Source organism: Fusarium coffeatum (genome assembly GCF_003316985.1).
Source record: "Fusarium coffeatum strain FIESC_28 chromosome Unknown BRIP53273_contig_173, whole genome shotgun sequence".
Classification (NCBI taxonomy): Eukaryota; Fungi; Ascomycota; class Sordariomycetes; order Hypocreales; family Nectriaceae; genus Fusarium; species Fusarium coffeatum.
The window spans coordinates 53,079-66,018 of NW_022157966.1; the positions used below are offsets into that span (position 1 = coordinate 53,079).

Below are 12,940 nucleotides of genomic sequence, written 5' to 3' on the forward strand. Positions count from 1 at the left end.
CGTCACTACCAAGCCCTCCAACATTGAAGACACATGACATCATTCGAACCTTGATAGAATGACGAACATAAATACAGTTCTTCCAGACTTTTTCATAGCTCTCTTTCTTCATCATACAACAATCTATTCAACCCTACATACCCAAATCAACTACTATCAATCATCATGTCCGGTGCTAAGCAAGGCGGCGACCTCTTCGATATGGCCAAGGATGGCACATCCAGTACGTCCCCTCTCACCTATACTGTCTATTCTGATCAATTACTAATACTCTTCAGTCCCCGGTGATGCTGGAAAGATGAACACAATCCCCTCCAAGCCCCACCCATCCCAAAAGAACGACGACGGTCTTGGCGCTACAAACCTCGCCAACGCAGCCGACAACGCTCTCAACGAGAACGAAGGCCGAGAGTCAGGCATCGGAGAGGTCATGAGCGCTACTGGACACGACATCCCTAACTCCGTTACTGGAAAGCCCGGTGGTCGTGGTGGTACCCAGGGCAAGGAGGAGATCCGCGCTGATACTGGTGGTTTTACTAAGGATCGATCTGCGGATAAGGCTTAATGATGTTATGATGACTCGACGAGCGTTAATATGAATTATAATGATTGAATTGAAGAGACCTTGCTGACTGTGTGATATAAATTGAGTTACTCGACCATATCGGGCAGGGGATGTTAATGAGCGTTCCACTATTTGGTCGCAACTGCGATGTTCGCCTTGAACATAACCACATTCTTACCATCCCCAAGACTTTTGAATCCTTCGCTCTTCTGCAGAGCCTCAACAACAGCATCAACAGCAACATCCCAATTCTCCTCATCAGACTCCAACCACCCCATACTCGAAGTTCCACCAATGAAACTCCACAGCATTGTCGCGAAATGCTTCAGCTCACCAACCGTGACAAAAACATCCCTCTTTTCCATCTGAACATTCTGAAATGAGAAGCCGCCTTGGATAATGACATCGCGAAGAAAGTTACCGTTTTCCCACTTCTCGAGTCCTTGGCGTGGAAGAGGTGTCCCTGCTGGACGAGTCTTTTCGCATGCGGCTATGATCGCGGGAAGGGTTGGGGTGTAAGCCCATGAATTGAAGATCGCGACACCGTCTGGTTTGAGGGTGCGGTGAATTTCCTTCACGGCGTCGATGCCATCGTTCGGAAGAACGAATAACAGAGCGTTACCGATGGCATGAGTGAACCTCTCATCCGGGAATTCCAGAGCTGTGGCGTCCGCCTTCACGGCTTCAGCAGGCCAATTATTCTTCGCGATCTCCTGACGATAAAGATTAAGGACGTTGTCATTGATATCACTGCCTATGATCTTAACCTTGCTGTCAGTGGAGGCGGATACAACAGCTGCAGTCGCTGCGCCCAGACCACAACCAACGTCGTGGAAGACAACCTCTGATGACGGTAGGTCGATGCAGGAGATCGAAGCAGCAGCGAGCTGTTCCATGCCGTCTCCTACGAGCTGGCCATAGAGGGCTGGAGTAGGTTCCAGAGCCTTTTTCGGGATATATGGGTTGTTGGATTCTGGTGCATTCATGATGATGGATTGGATTATCGATCTGTATAAGTGACTTTCTGGTCAGCTGCATAATGGGCATGAGATTGAATCAATTATTATACTTCAATTGTCTCCGAAATGTCACCGTAAAGGTGTTGTCGTTGGTGGGCTAATAAGTGTGTAAGCACTGATCTGAGTAAGCCGTGGCAGACGTTGTCGTGGGACTTGACGATATCTCTCTGGACGGCTATAATTGAACGGAATTTAGGACTGGTGCCTTTCCCGAACGCATTACTCAGCAAGCTACGGTATACTGGTCTTCTTATTTATTCTCACAATAAACTCAAGTCTATTCAAAGAGACAAGTCCAAGTAGTGCTAAGAGTACAAAATATGCTCTTCACTAAGCAAAGTGTAGCTTGCCATCATCGTTACTAATGCGATTATCAAGAATGACATACTCACCCTTCATCTGACCATCCCTCGCAGGCAGCCACGCCGTCAGAAAAACCCCATCAAGCTTTATCTCGCCCGCCTTCCCCGAAAAGTCTATTATATCACTATCAGTAGATTATTGCTATTTCAGCGTCGCAGAACTCACCTTTTCCACCCCACTGGAACGCACCGTTTTCATTGCCGAGGCATGTGTCCAGGTCAAGGTCGCTTTCGATCCATTCACCAGCACGATTGGGACACTCGGCTCGGAGGATGTGATTGTCAATGAGCTTCCAAGATCTGGCGGATTCGGCGAAGCCCATGGTTGCGATAAAGTTATGATTGAGGTAAAGTGTTTGGTGAGTTAGAGAGGTATGATCTGAATCGTAGGTGAATGTTGGGCTACCCACAGCTATATGTCTTAGCCAATCATCATACCCCACGCTCTGAGACTGTCTTGGGATCTGACTAGCCCTCCACTACGCGCTCTTACTTTATTGGCTTAGGTACTTGGAAAAGCTGGGCATCTGCAGCCACTTATCTTTTAGTGGACAAAGTTACGACAATCAGTTTTATTCCTGGCAAATAAACACAGTATGAAACAAGCCGAACCGAAACGAAGACAGGTGAATAGACAACTCCCAATTATGGCATCAAAAAGCGACCAATTCACAGAAATAGGTAATCGCAGATATATCATTAATGAGACGAGATTCGAATTATTTACATTGCAATATCTTTACGATAGGCTGAGCTTAGACAGCGACTGGCACTGCCGTAGTCTTCTGTCCAACCTGAGTGCCCCGCGCCATCTTGCAAACTCCGACCACGGTCTTTCTCGCAGCCGTCTTCTCAATCGGCTTGATAGACTGATCGTTACTAAAGAAGTTCTTGGAATCCCACTCCGTCTTCACCTTCTGAAGACGAGCGTAGTTCTCGCCATAGTACGCCTGCTCCCAATTGCTAACCGCACCATCGATATAGTTTACGTAAGCAGCCTTCTTCTCGATGGCGAACGGAAGAAGCTGGTCTTGACACTTGGCGATGAAGTTCAAGATTGACTCGCGCTTGGAGACGTCTGTCCATTGAACTTTCATGCTTGCAACGTAGTGCCCATCGCGCCAGTAGAAGGCTGTGTCTGTAGAGGGGATCTCGGAGGTTTGAGCGCCGATATGTAGCCACTTGAAGCTGCACTTGGGTGAGTTGCGCTTGTCCTCATCAGTGATGCCGACGGCTGTCGCAGCTTCACTCATGAGGCCGTTGACTGTGGAAGTGAGCTCGGGTGTGATGGCACCTTCAGGCAAAATGAAGGATGCGACATGGAGGTAGACCTCGCTGTCCGCGGCCCAGCCCTCGTCGCTCTCGCTGACATCGGTCCAGTTCATCTCTTCAAGAGTATTCTCAACAGGCTCGTGCGCCAAGATAGACTTGAGAGCCTCTTGGGCTTCATCCATGTTGCCATTGTAGATAATCTTCAGACCGGCAGTGAACTGCTTGTTCTTCCCATGAGACCAAACACCATTGGCAGTGAGCTCAGCAGGACAGTTGCCCGAGTTGAGAACCTTCATAGCCTCATCAAAGGCTTGCTGCTGCTGAGGTAGGTTCCAGATGAGCTCACCAGAAACAATCTTACCAGCTTCATCTCTCAACTTGTGCATCTTCGAGGTCATGGAGACGGTGACACCGAAGTTACCACCGCCGCCACCACACAAAGCCCAGAAGAGATCGCGCTTCTTCTCATCTCGATCGTCCTTGGAGACGGTAACAACATCACCTTCAGCAGTGACGACAGTCATCTCAAGAACACTATCACAGCCGAGACCGTAGCTTCTTGAGAGAGGGCTGATACCACCGCCGAGGGTAAATCCACTGAAGCCGACACTTCCACATAGTCCAGTGATGGCAACATCGCGATTATCCTGGAGCTTGTCGTGAACATCACTAGACAGAAGTCCACCTTCCGTCGTGATAGTCCTCGCGTCGTTGTTGATCTGACAGCCGTTCATGGCACTCATATCAAGGACCATGCCGCCTTCGTTGAGAGAGTATGCCATGAAACCATGTCCACCGACTTTAACTGTGAGTTTGACGCTGTTCTGGTTGGCGAAGCAGACAGCGGATTGGACATCTTGCACAGAGCGGGCCTTGACCACGACGGCAGGGTTGATGTTGCGGTAGTTCAAGTTACCAACGAAGACTGGTTCTGTCAGTGGTAGTATTAGGAATAGGGGAATGATACCTACTGGCTTTAGAGTAAGCTTCGGTTCCTGGGACTAGGACTTGGTCCTCTGAGAGGGCCTGGGTCAACGTAGACCAGTTGACTTCTTGGCTGAGACCTGACATGATGTGTATTGAGGTAATAATTGTATGAGATGTGTTGAATGACAAGAACTATTTTGGGGATATCACAGGTGTTTTTATACCATCCAGAGACGAATGCATCCGTCTGCATACATCATAATGCAGTAATTACTTACGAGGCACAGAGTACCGATCTCTCTTCGATCGCCAAGTGAAGAGGTCACAGCTGAAAGACAACCTGAGCCATCCGAACCAATCGAGCGGGACACTGCGGGCGCTAGGCAACTCTAAGGCCCCGCTGTCGATCAACTACGCTGTTTTGGGAGCTCCAGCTAGCCTTGCCTCAGACGGGAACAGAGCTGTCCGACAGAGATAAGACATGCAAGAACGTCAGTGGTGCAAGATTGGCCATTGAGTTTATGGTCTCAGCGCTTGGATGGTGGGTTTAAGCTAGTGAAACTATTCATGCATCTACAGCGAATAAGGAAAGATATTGACAGGATGCATATCTGGCGTTGTATTTTCCTGTTTTCCCCGCGAGCTGGAATCCGGGTATGGCCATTGAATTAGTCCCGGCAAAGCTTGTCTCAGTTCAATGGTATCGATTGTTGACGATTGACACAAGGATCAGCTTTGATCGACGTGCGATGACGAACCTTGCAAAACAAGAGACCGAGCGTGCATGTGAAGAGCTGATTTCGACTCGTAATCTTGTATTTTGCATAACTGCATAATGTTGGAATCTGCAGAGTTATGCACTAGAGTTATGTTATGCAATTCTAACGCTATGAAAAAGCCACCCTACTGGGTCGAGTGAAGCTACGGCTGAGGTACAGGCAACACCACAAGCAAACCCCGGGTAGCAATACTGGCAATTTGCAATTTGGCTCTTTGCTGGTTTATCTACATTATTAAGTATTACTACAAAATAAATACACATAACTTGACAGAAGCATAAACAGCATCTAGATGTACCTTCTCTTCCTTGCAACAAGTATACAGGCAAGAGCAAAGGCAATGATACCACCCACAATCCCGAACCAGGCATTCAATTTGGTTCCACCTTTCCACGGGATCGAGATGTTCATTCCGAAGAGTACAGTAACCACCACTAGAGGTACTAGCACGGTGGCCAAAACAGTAACACGGGTCAGAAACTGGTTGACCCGATTACCTTGAGCGATCCTGTTGATCGACAGTTGAGTCAGATAGTTGCTATGTGATCGCGAGAGCATTTGCTCGACATGGACCAGGCTGTTCGTCATGGTCACAACATGATCTTGTATATCACCAAGATAGAGGGCAATGTCCATACGGGGTGTGACTTTGTAGTTTTCGGTGCATCGTTTCGTAAAGCCGCGTAAGACATCTGCCTTTCCACCCAGGAGACGCATAAGGCTCGTGGTATTCTTTCGTGCTATACTAATTCTCTGGAGGAATCTCCAATTGTCATCAGGTCGAGCAATAAACCGTTGTTCTTCAAGTGCCTCTGCCTCGCATTCGAGTTTAGAAACAACGGGCGCAAAAGAATCCACAATATCGTTACTGGAGGCTGGTCAATATACTAAAGCTTCTGGATAAATAAAGCTTACATCAAAGCATAGCAGATCCAATCACTGCTTGGAAACTCATACTCCTTCAAGTTGGAGATTCGAGTCCGCACTCGGCTTGCATGAGCGTCCGGGGCAAAACTGAAACTGAGAGTACCCTCACGGAAGACCACAACGTACATATTGAAAGGTATGTAGTCGGTTCTAGCGGGTTGGTCCACGCTTCTGAAGGATCTGAAGCAGGAGAAATAGTAGGAAGGAAAAAGTTCAATCTTTTCGCGGGTTTCCTGAGTGATGATATCCTCAGTGGTCAAGGGGTGTATGCCGAAGGCATTGGAGATGGTCTGGACTTCTTCCCCAGTAGGATTATTCATATTGAGCCACCATACTCCATTGTTTTCTTCATCCAGGGAGCTGAAAAGGTCCTGGACAGTTCCTCCAGGAAGATTTAGGCCACTAAGCTCGGCAGCATAGATAGTGGACTCCAACGCAGAGGAAAAGAAGCTGAATCGTTGTAGGTTTGCTCCCTGCTGTGAGGGATTGGCGTTATTCTGATCCTCGGCTTCTCTCTTCGGTATAAATGCTTTGTTAGGCAGGATGTTGATGAATTCTCCATCTGAAGTCGCCTCACAAGCAGGGTTTGGCATGGTATATGCTGGTAGAAGACTGGAAAACACACGGGTAGCAGAGGACTGCACACCGTAGGAAGAATCGACAATGTTTCGATTGGTTCCCAGACTATCTGGCTGCTGGCACTTGGCAATCTGGTAGCAATGGTCATCTAGTTCAGGCGATGAGGTGAGATATCCGGCGTTGGAACGTCCGTCTTCGTTGCTTGACATTTTGTTTCTATCCTCAGCAGACGAGGTGAATAATGGTATCCAACGACCATGTGATTGCTTTTTAGGCTCTTATGCATAAAGTGATCGCATCGCTCTTCAACTCGGCGGCAGAGAGTCAGACGTATTTATTGGCGCTTGTCCAGATAAGTTAAAACTGTTTGTCACCGTCTTGCAACTTAAAAATCAAAGTGAAGGGTATAAAAAGGGTGGAAGACGAAAATGACACTAAGAATAATGTCAAGGATAATTATGATCGAAGGAAGAAGGTGAATGTGATAGGGTTCGCGACGTTCGGTGGTAGCTTGAAGATCATTCCTAATGGAGAACAGCGTCGGCGTCAGACGAGAGAACGACGACCGCCTGATGGAAGATACGAAGTTACCCGCAGTATCAGAAAAAAGGACCGGCGACGCATAATAGGAAGCCAAGAAATCCTCTCGGGGGAAAAAAGGGAAAACAGATAAAATGAAGAGGGAAAGTCCCGCATCTCCCTGAAATTACAAGGAGGCTGTGCAAATACCGAGTGACATTGTCTCCCCTGAAAATGCCGCCTATCACGTGGCTGTCCTAGAAACCTAAAATAGTTGACGCAAAGCTTAAATTAACAATGCGGCCCTCGGATATACCAGGGAATATCCCTAATATCCTTCTTCCTAGTTACTCTACTTAGTGCCCGGAAAACTCCCAGTTATTGTAAATCGTACTATAGAGCTTAGTCTGCTAGAAATTAGGAAGACATAATTATCAGTATATATTTAATCTACTATATCGATTTTTGAATATCCCCAAGATCTAGTCTTTAAAGTCATTGCTTGCGAATGATAGTAGATCTAAGCACTGGTCATGTAAGAGTGCAAGTCATTCACCTGCATGAATTCCTTCCAAGTCATCAATTTGAGTCCAGGCAACTAAAGAAAAGTCATGTTAGCAGTATTCCCTCTCACAGCATTAATTATTGTACTTGCCTGATTAGCCTGGACAAACTCGGGTCGCTCGTAGATCATTCCAAAGTCTCGGAAGATAAGAAGTTGTTCGGCAAAATCCAACGCTGTAATATCGCTCATGTGCTTTCGAAGGTTACTCTGGAATTGTTCCGGAGTCAACTCGTTGTAGCGGATGTCAATGCCATATGCTGCGACGCGTTGGTCAGTCCTTGTCTTGTCGATCTTAAGTGGGGTATTTACCAGATGCCATGTCCCGAATTTTCTCTCCCTCCGAAATGGCTTCGGAGTAAAAAGCAATTTCCTTCTGGAGACATTTCTCGGGGTGGTCGAGAATGTACTGAATCAGTTTTCCGGTGTCGGAAATAGCGACGTTGGGAAGGGGAGTAGACTCGGGCAAAACGAAAGATCTCAGATAGGTTCCATCCGCTTGCTGCAAACTATTAGTAATTGCCTACTCTGTGGACTCAGTTGACATACCTTAATTGGCAAATATGTCCCAGGTTGCGTAACGCAGTTCTCAAGATAGTTGGGGAAAAGGACCGCAGCCGTCTTCTTCCACAACTCAGGCTTTTCCTCCCGAATATACTTGGTAACAGCCGCCTTGCTCTGCCAATGATAAACATGCGGGTATACGCCCCCGGAAATAGTGTTTGCATCAGGAAGACCCGCCCAAATGAAAGTCTCAAGGTGGGGCAGCTCAGAAGCGATATCCACGATGGATTTACCCTGCGCTTCTTCGCGTGTGGCGGACATGTGTTGCCAAAAGTCGGTCATGGCGAAAATGATGTGCGCATCCTGGAAGGCGGCTTTGAGACTTGCAGTATCGTCGACGTCGGCTTGTTGGACTTCAATGTTGAGGGAAGTGAGGGCCTGAGCTTTGGCCGAGGAAGGGTTGCGGGTTAGACCGCGGATGAGGTAGCGATCTGGGGACTCGGCGAGAGTTCGAGCAACGGAACCGCCCTGATATGATTAGTTCCCAAATTTGGCATGTGTTGGGGGAAGAATTTACTTGTAGGCCGGTCGCGCCGACGATGACGACTCGCTTCTTCTCTGCAGTCTTTTGAGCCATTGCGGAATCGGATGATGAGATTTACAAGATTGAAGTTCTTTGATGCGATGAGTGGTGGTAGAAAATCAACATATCTGGAGGCTTTCACATCTTTATATAACATCGCATTTCACGCATAGAACACGATTCCATAACGAGTGGGGCCCAGCCGAGATCGTGAAGTCATTCCCGAAAATTCGCAGACGATGGGTCTACCACGATATTTACCGCTGATTCAGCGGGTCGATGGCCACTTTTGGGTCCACCACGCTCTTGTCATTGTACCGGAGACCGAGATATGGATGAGAAACATTTGCAATCCCATGATCGTCATGAATCCCATTGTTCAGACCTAAATCGTTGTAGAAAACCCGAAGAAATCCACCGCGGCTGATGGTTACAGGGTAGCTTCAACTGCCGTTCTTCTACGTCATACAAAGTTCCAGCTCTGGATTAGTCAGCGGAAAATTCAGTCTCAAATGCCGGACTAGGGGCTCATTTCTGCAATTACCCCGATAAACGAGATCTCGACACTACAGCAATGCCGACCTCTAGAGGGCGAAAGCCAAAGTCATGTGACTCTTGTCGCAAGAAGAAGGTAAATAACGTCGATTTTAAGCGAGCATTAGGCTTATCAAGAGTTAGATTCAATGTGATAGAGTCGTGCCGAAATGCGATTATTGCAAGCACCATGGGTTGACCTGTAGCTATGAGAAAGCCATCAGGGCAAGAGATTCAACTCCCAGGTAAGCTGATACCTTCGACGAATCAACTTCGTCCTCACTACTCAACGTCTTTGACCGGTGCACTCTCAGTCTCGGACAACAGCTGACAGAATCTCTAGGTCTGCGGGTACGTCACCACAAAATACGGATCCCTTGCTGTCGGGCCTGGGAGAACTTGTATGGGGCAGTTCCCATTCCTCTCGTAAGTTGAAACTTATCATTGTGACAACCCGATTTAGACTGAGTGAGCTACAGCCACGCAGGATCCTGATCTACATTTTCACCAATCATATCTACAAGGTCTTCAGCTTCTCAACGGTCTCCCATTCTTCAGCGAACAAGGCCAAAAATGGATGGCACAGACCGTCGCCGAATCAACCCTAACGAACAGCATAACAGAGAGATTCCAGCAAGACCCATTACCGAGGACACAGTCTTCGCCACCAAACAGAATACATCTTCCACCTTACCATGCTGTTGAGAGATTTGCGACCAGATTCTGCTCGTCGGCGGAATACTTGGTCTTCCCAGTTCTCAGCCACCAACGCTTACTTAACAAGACACTCCCCCTCGCTTGCTCGAATGGTCAGTCCGGCACTAGCAGTGCTAGAGCCTGTGTATTAGCTATGCTTGTCACTGGGGATGTCCACGGGCAAGATCCTATAGCGGACGGCGCACAGCCCATCGAGAAGTATGTGGCGGACGTCGAGGAGTCTTTGTCGGGGATTCTAAGAGAGGCCACCTTGGATGGTCTTGAGGCTCTAACGATGCTGGTAAGCTTCATTTGCATTTTCTCAGTCATATTGACATTGACATCAGTAGATCATATATAAATATTTCATTGGCGACCTCGACTCAGCGTCATTCCTTATATCCATGGCTGGCCGGATGATCTTCCAACACGGCGCTTTTATGCCACCTCCACACAACGAACCATATAACAAGGATAATCCAGCACATCATATGCGTGATCTGTTCTGGGTATGCTATTGCATTGACAAAGACCTCTGTCACAGAATCGGACAACCACCTTCGATAAACGATGCACATTGCGACTTGACCCTCCCTCCGAACTACGCTGAAATGCAGAATTCCAATATTCTTAGTATTGGACACGCGTCTATTTATGAACCGACCACCGTCCCGTTGTACCCTTGGGATCTTCGACTATCAATCATCAAATCGCGGATTTATGAAGACCTCTACTCTATGAGCGCGGCAAGCCAACCGGAAGCTGAAATATTAAGAAGAATTCGGTATCTGGATGAGGAGTTGGAGGTTTGGCGTCTTACGCTTGCACCGGATCACAGACCAACACTTTCGTTTCTTGACAAGACGCCTCTTGATGCCAATACGAATACACAAGCTATCATGCTTCGTTTATCTTATCATCATTGTGTCATATTGATTCACAAGGCACGATGCAGAATACTTGGCCCAATGTCTAGTCTGGTTGGAGACGGCCATGAGGCTAATTTCCAGTTGTTGGTTGATGCGTCCAAGTCAATCTTGACATATCTAGAAAAAGCATTACCGGCTGTGGCGCACGAATGTTTCTGGTAAGTTCCCCCTTCTGTGTTTGCAATTCCATGTAGTCTAACGTCCATTGAAGGATCATCATATTCTATCCCATGACGGCAATCTTCACCGTCTTCTCAATCGCCCTTCTTAACACCCAGACAGGCTACCTTCCAATCAATTTGTCTCTTCTTCAAGATTTCACAAGAGTAATCAAACAGATTCCCATTCGAAAATTGACCGTCGCGGAAGTTTCGCATCTGGCATTCATACAGGAACTTGTGGAGGAGATGAGCAGATTGATGGTTGCTGCAGCTCAGAAAGCGGGGGTTCAGTAAGCAGTTGCAATGGATACAGAGTCTAGATCGTGGGTAACAAACAAATGATCCGCTTTGGCTTACTTGCAGACTGTGAGTGGGGCTAAATCCGAATGAAGAGTATGGGCTGTTCTATCGTCTATGTTCCTCTCTGGCCAAATTGAGTCCATCATACAATAACTCAAGATAAAGTCCGATATAATGAAGTCATGTACGGTCTTTAGCTATATCCGAAACGTGATTATAATTAAGCTGAGGAATCGTTGGTTAATCCCGTCTGAGAGTCCGTGTTAAGTCCCTCGCAGCGGAAAAGTAAAATTGTCCGCGAAAGGCCGTGGGGTGGGCACGTAAACTGGCCAATCAACGTCCGCATCGATGTAAGCCAGGCAAGTTCTGATTGGTGAGCTTGATCTATAGACATCTAGAAGGAATTTGCAACTGCTTCATTGAGCTCCGTTGCTTACACTATGCATAATATCCGATTGAGCTGGTTTAGGGAATTCGTCAAGATGAGTTGGCATATAAGTTGAGGCAGTATCCCGTTTGACGAAAGAAAAGAAGCACCAACATCATCACAATCATCACCACAATTTCAATTACATCATTTACTATCTCTTTGAGAACCAATCCAGACTATACAACTTCAACTCACCCTCAACCAAAACTTTACAATGGAATTCCCAAACACTCCCTTCCTTGGAGGCGCGGCTGACATCCCCGTCAACTCTTCCTCACCCATCATGTCCTACTCGCCCATGACTCTCCAAGCCGAAGGCCGCAGAGTTCCTCTTGACATTAAGATTACCGCCCCAGCAACAGGCTCAAACCTTCCCATCATTCTTCTATCTCACGGCCACGGTCCCAGTAACTACCTCTCTTCCCTCAAGGGGTACGGTCCCATTGTCGACTGGTGGGCCGGCCATGGCTTCGTAGTCATCCAACCTACCCATCTCAGCTCTCGTCAGATGGGTTACCAGCTCGACGCCGAGAACGTCCGCGAACTGTTCATGGATCAGCGCGTCAAAGATATGCATCGCATTCTCGACAACCTCGACAACATCGAAGAGACTGTCCCTTTCATCAAAGGTCGTCTCGACAAGGACAAGATCGCTGTCGCAGCTCATTCTCTTGGCTCCCTGACAGCAAACATCCTCATGGGCGCCGTAAACACCGATCCTCGCGACAACGAGAAAATGGACCTCTACTCTCCTCGCATCAAGGCCGGTTTTATCATGGGCGCTATTGGCAACGGAACCACCGACATGTCCGAAGCAGGCGCTAAGATGATGCCTTTCTACAACATCGACTTCTCAAACATGAAGACACCTTGCCTCGTAGCATGGGGTGACAGCGATGTCAGCCCCCACTTGACGACTCGCGGTGCAGACTGGCACGCTGATCCGTACAACGAGGCACCTGGTCCGAAGGCTTCGTATGCGATCAAGGGCGGTAAGCATGGTTTTGGAGGCGTCAGTGGATGGGATGCGCTGGAGTGTCAGGATGAGAGTGCTGAGAGACTTGCGACTGTCCAGAGGGTTAGTTGGGCGTTTTTGATGAGTCAGTTGTATCCTGGCGATGATTCTTGGGAGAAGGCGAAGAAGGCTATTGGGCAGCATGCTGAGATTGGAAAGATTGAGGAGAAGTAGAACTATTAGTAGGAAAGTACAAGGTTTGAAGTTTATGTTCTTACATTGTGTAGCACAAATACAAAAAGTCAGTATACTGTGGGATCAAGTAAAGCAACCTTGA

The 12,940-nt window shown here is 47.7% G+C and overlaps 8 protein-coding genes across 8 annotated transcripts; 3 read left to right on the forward strand and 5 right to left on the reverse strand.

Moving 5' to 3' along the window:
* Positions 1–165: 165 nt before the first annotated feature.
* FIESC28_07690 (uncharacterized protein) lies at positions 166–565 on the forward strand (the record flags this gene model as incomplete). The annotated part of the gene is made up of 2 exons (XM_031161830.1): positions 166–223; positions 279–565. The coding sequence occupies 2 exons, from the start codon at positions 166–168 to the stop codon at positions 563–565; spliced, it is 345 nt and encodes a 114-aa protein (XP_031014089.1).
* Positions 566–693: 128 nt separating this feature from the next.
* On the reverse strand, positions 694–1,551 carry FIESC28_07691 (uncharacterized protein; the record flags this gene model as incomplete). The annotated part of the gene is made up of 1 exon (XM_031161831.1): positions 694–1,551. One exon carries the CDS (start codon positions 1,549–1,551, stop codon positions 694–696), a length of 858 nt encoding a protein of 285 aa, XP_031014090.1.
* A 363-nt stretch (positions 1,552–1,914) lies between these two features.
* On the reverse strand, positions 1,915–2,269 carry FIESC28_07692 (uncharacterized protein; the record flags this gene model as incomplete). The annotated part of the gene is made up of 2 exons (XM_031161832.1): positions 1,915–2,060; positions 2,113–2,269. The coding sequence occupies 2 exons, from the start codon at positions 2,267–2,269 to the stop codon at positions 1,915–1,917; spliced, it is 303 nt and encodes a 100-aa protein (XP_031014091.1).
* A 432-nt stretch (positions 2,270–2,701) lies between these two features.
* FIESC28_07693 (uncharacterized protein) lies at positions 2,702–4,289 on the reverse strand (the record flags this gene model as incomplete). The annotated part of the gene is made up of 2 exons (XM_031161833.1): positions 2,702–4,143; positions 4,190–4,289. 2 exons carry the CDS (start codon positions 4,287–4,289, stop codon positions 2,702–2,704), a joined length of 1,542 nt encoding a protein of 513 aa, XP_031014092.1.
* Positions 4,290–5,212: 923 nt separating this feature from the next.
* FIESC28_07694 (uncharacterized protein) lies at positions 5,213–6,639 on the reverse strand (the record flags this gene model as incomplete). Its single annotated transcript, XM_031161834.1, has 2 exons — positions 5,213–5,792; positions 5,840–6,639. 2 exons carry the CDS (start codon positions 6,637–6,639, stop codon positions 5,213–5,215), a joined length of 1,380 nt encoding a protein of 459 aa, XP_031014093.1.
* An 858-nt stretch (positions 6,640–7,497) lies between these two features.
* On the reverse strand, positions 7,498–8,652 carry FIESC28_07695 (uncharacterized protein; the record flags this gene model as incomplete). The annotated part of the gene is made up of 5 exons (XM_031161835.1): positions 7,498–7,547; positions 7,601–7,771; positions 7,824–8,013; positions 8,061–8,543; positions 8,593–8,652. The coding sequence occupies 5 exons, from the start codon at positions 8,650–8,652 to the stop codon at positions 7,498–7,500; spliced, it is 954 nt and encodes a 317-aa protein (XP_031014094.1).
* A 650-nt stretch (positions 8,653–9,302) lies between these two features.
* FIESC28_07696 (uncharacterized protein) lies at positions 9,303–11,212 on the forward strand (the record flags this gene model as incomplete). Its single annotated transcript, XM_031161836.1, has 5 exons — positions 9,303–9,334; positions 9,476–9,558; positions 9,612–10,129; positions 10,179–10,915; positions 10,969–11,212. The coding sequence occupies 5 exons, from the start codon at positions 9,303–9,305 to the stop codon at positions 11,210–11,212; spliced, it is 1,614 nt and encodes a 537-aa protein (XP_031014095.1).
* A 650-nt stretch (positions 11,213–11,862) lies between these two features.
* On the forward strand, positions 11,863–12,837 carry FIESC28_07697 (uncharacterized protein; the record flags this gene model as incomplete). The annotated part of the gene is made up of 1 exon (XM_031161837.1): positions 11,863–12,837. The coding sequence occupies one exon, from the start codon at positions 11,863–11,865 to the stop codon at positions 12,835–12,837; it is 975 nt and encodes a 324-aa protein (XP_031014096.1).
* Between the last annotated feature and the right edge of the window lie 103 nt (positions 12,838–12,940).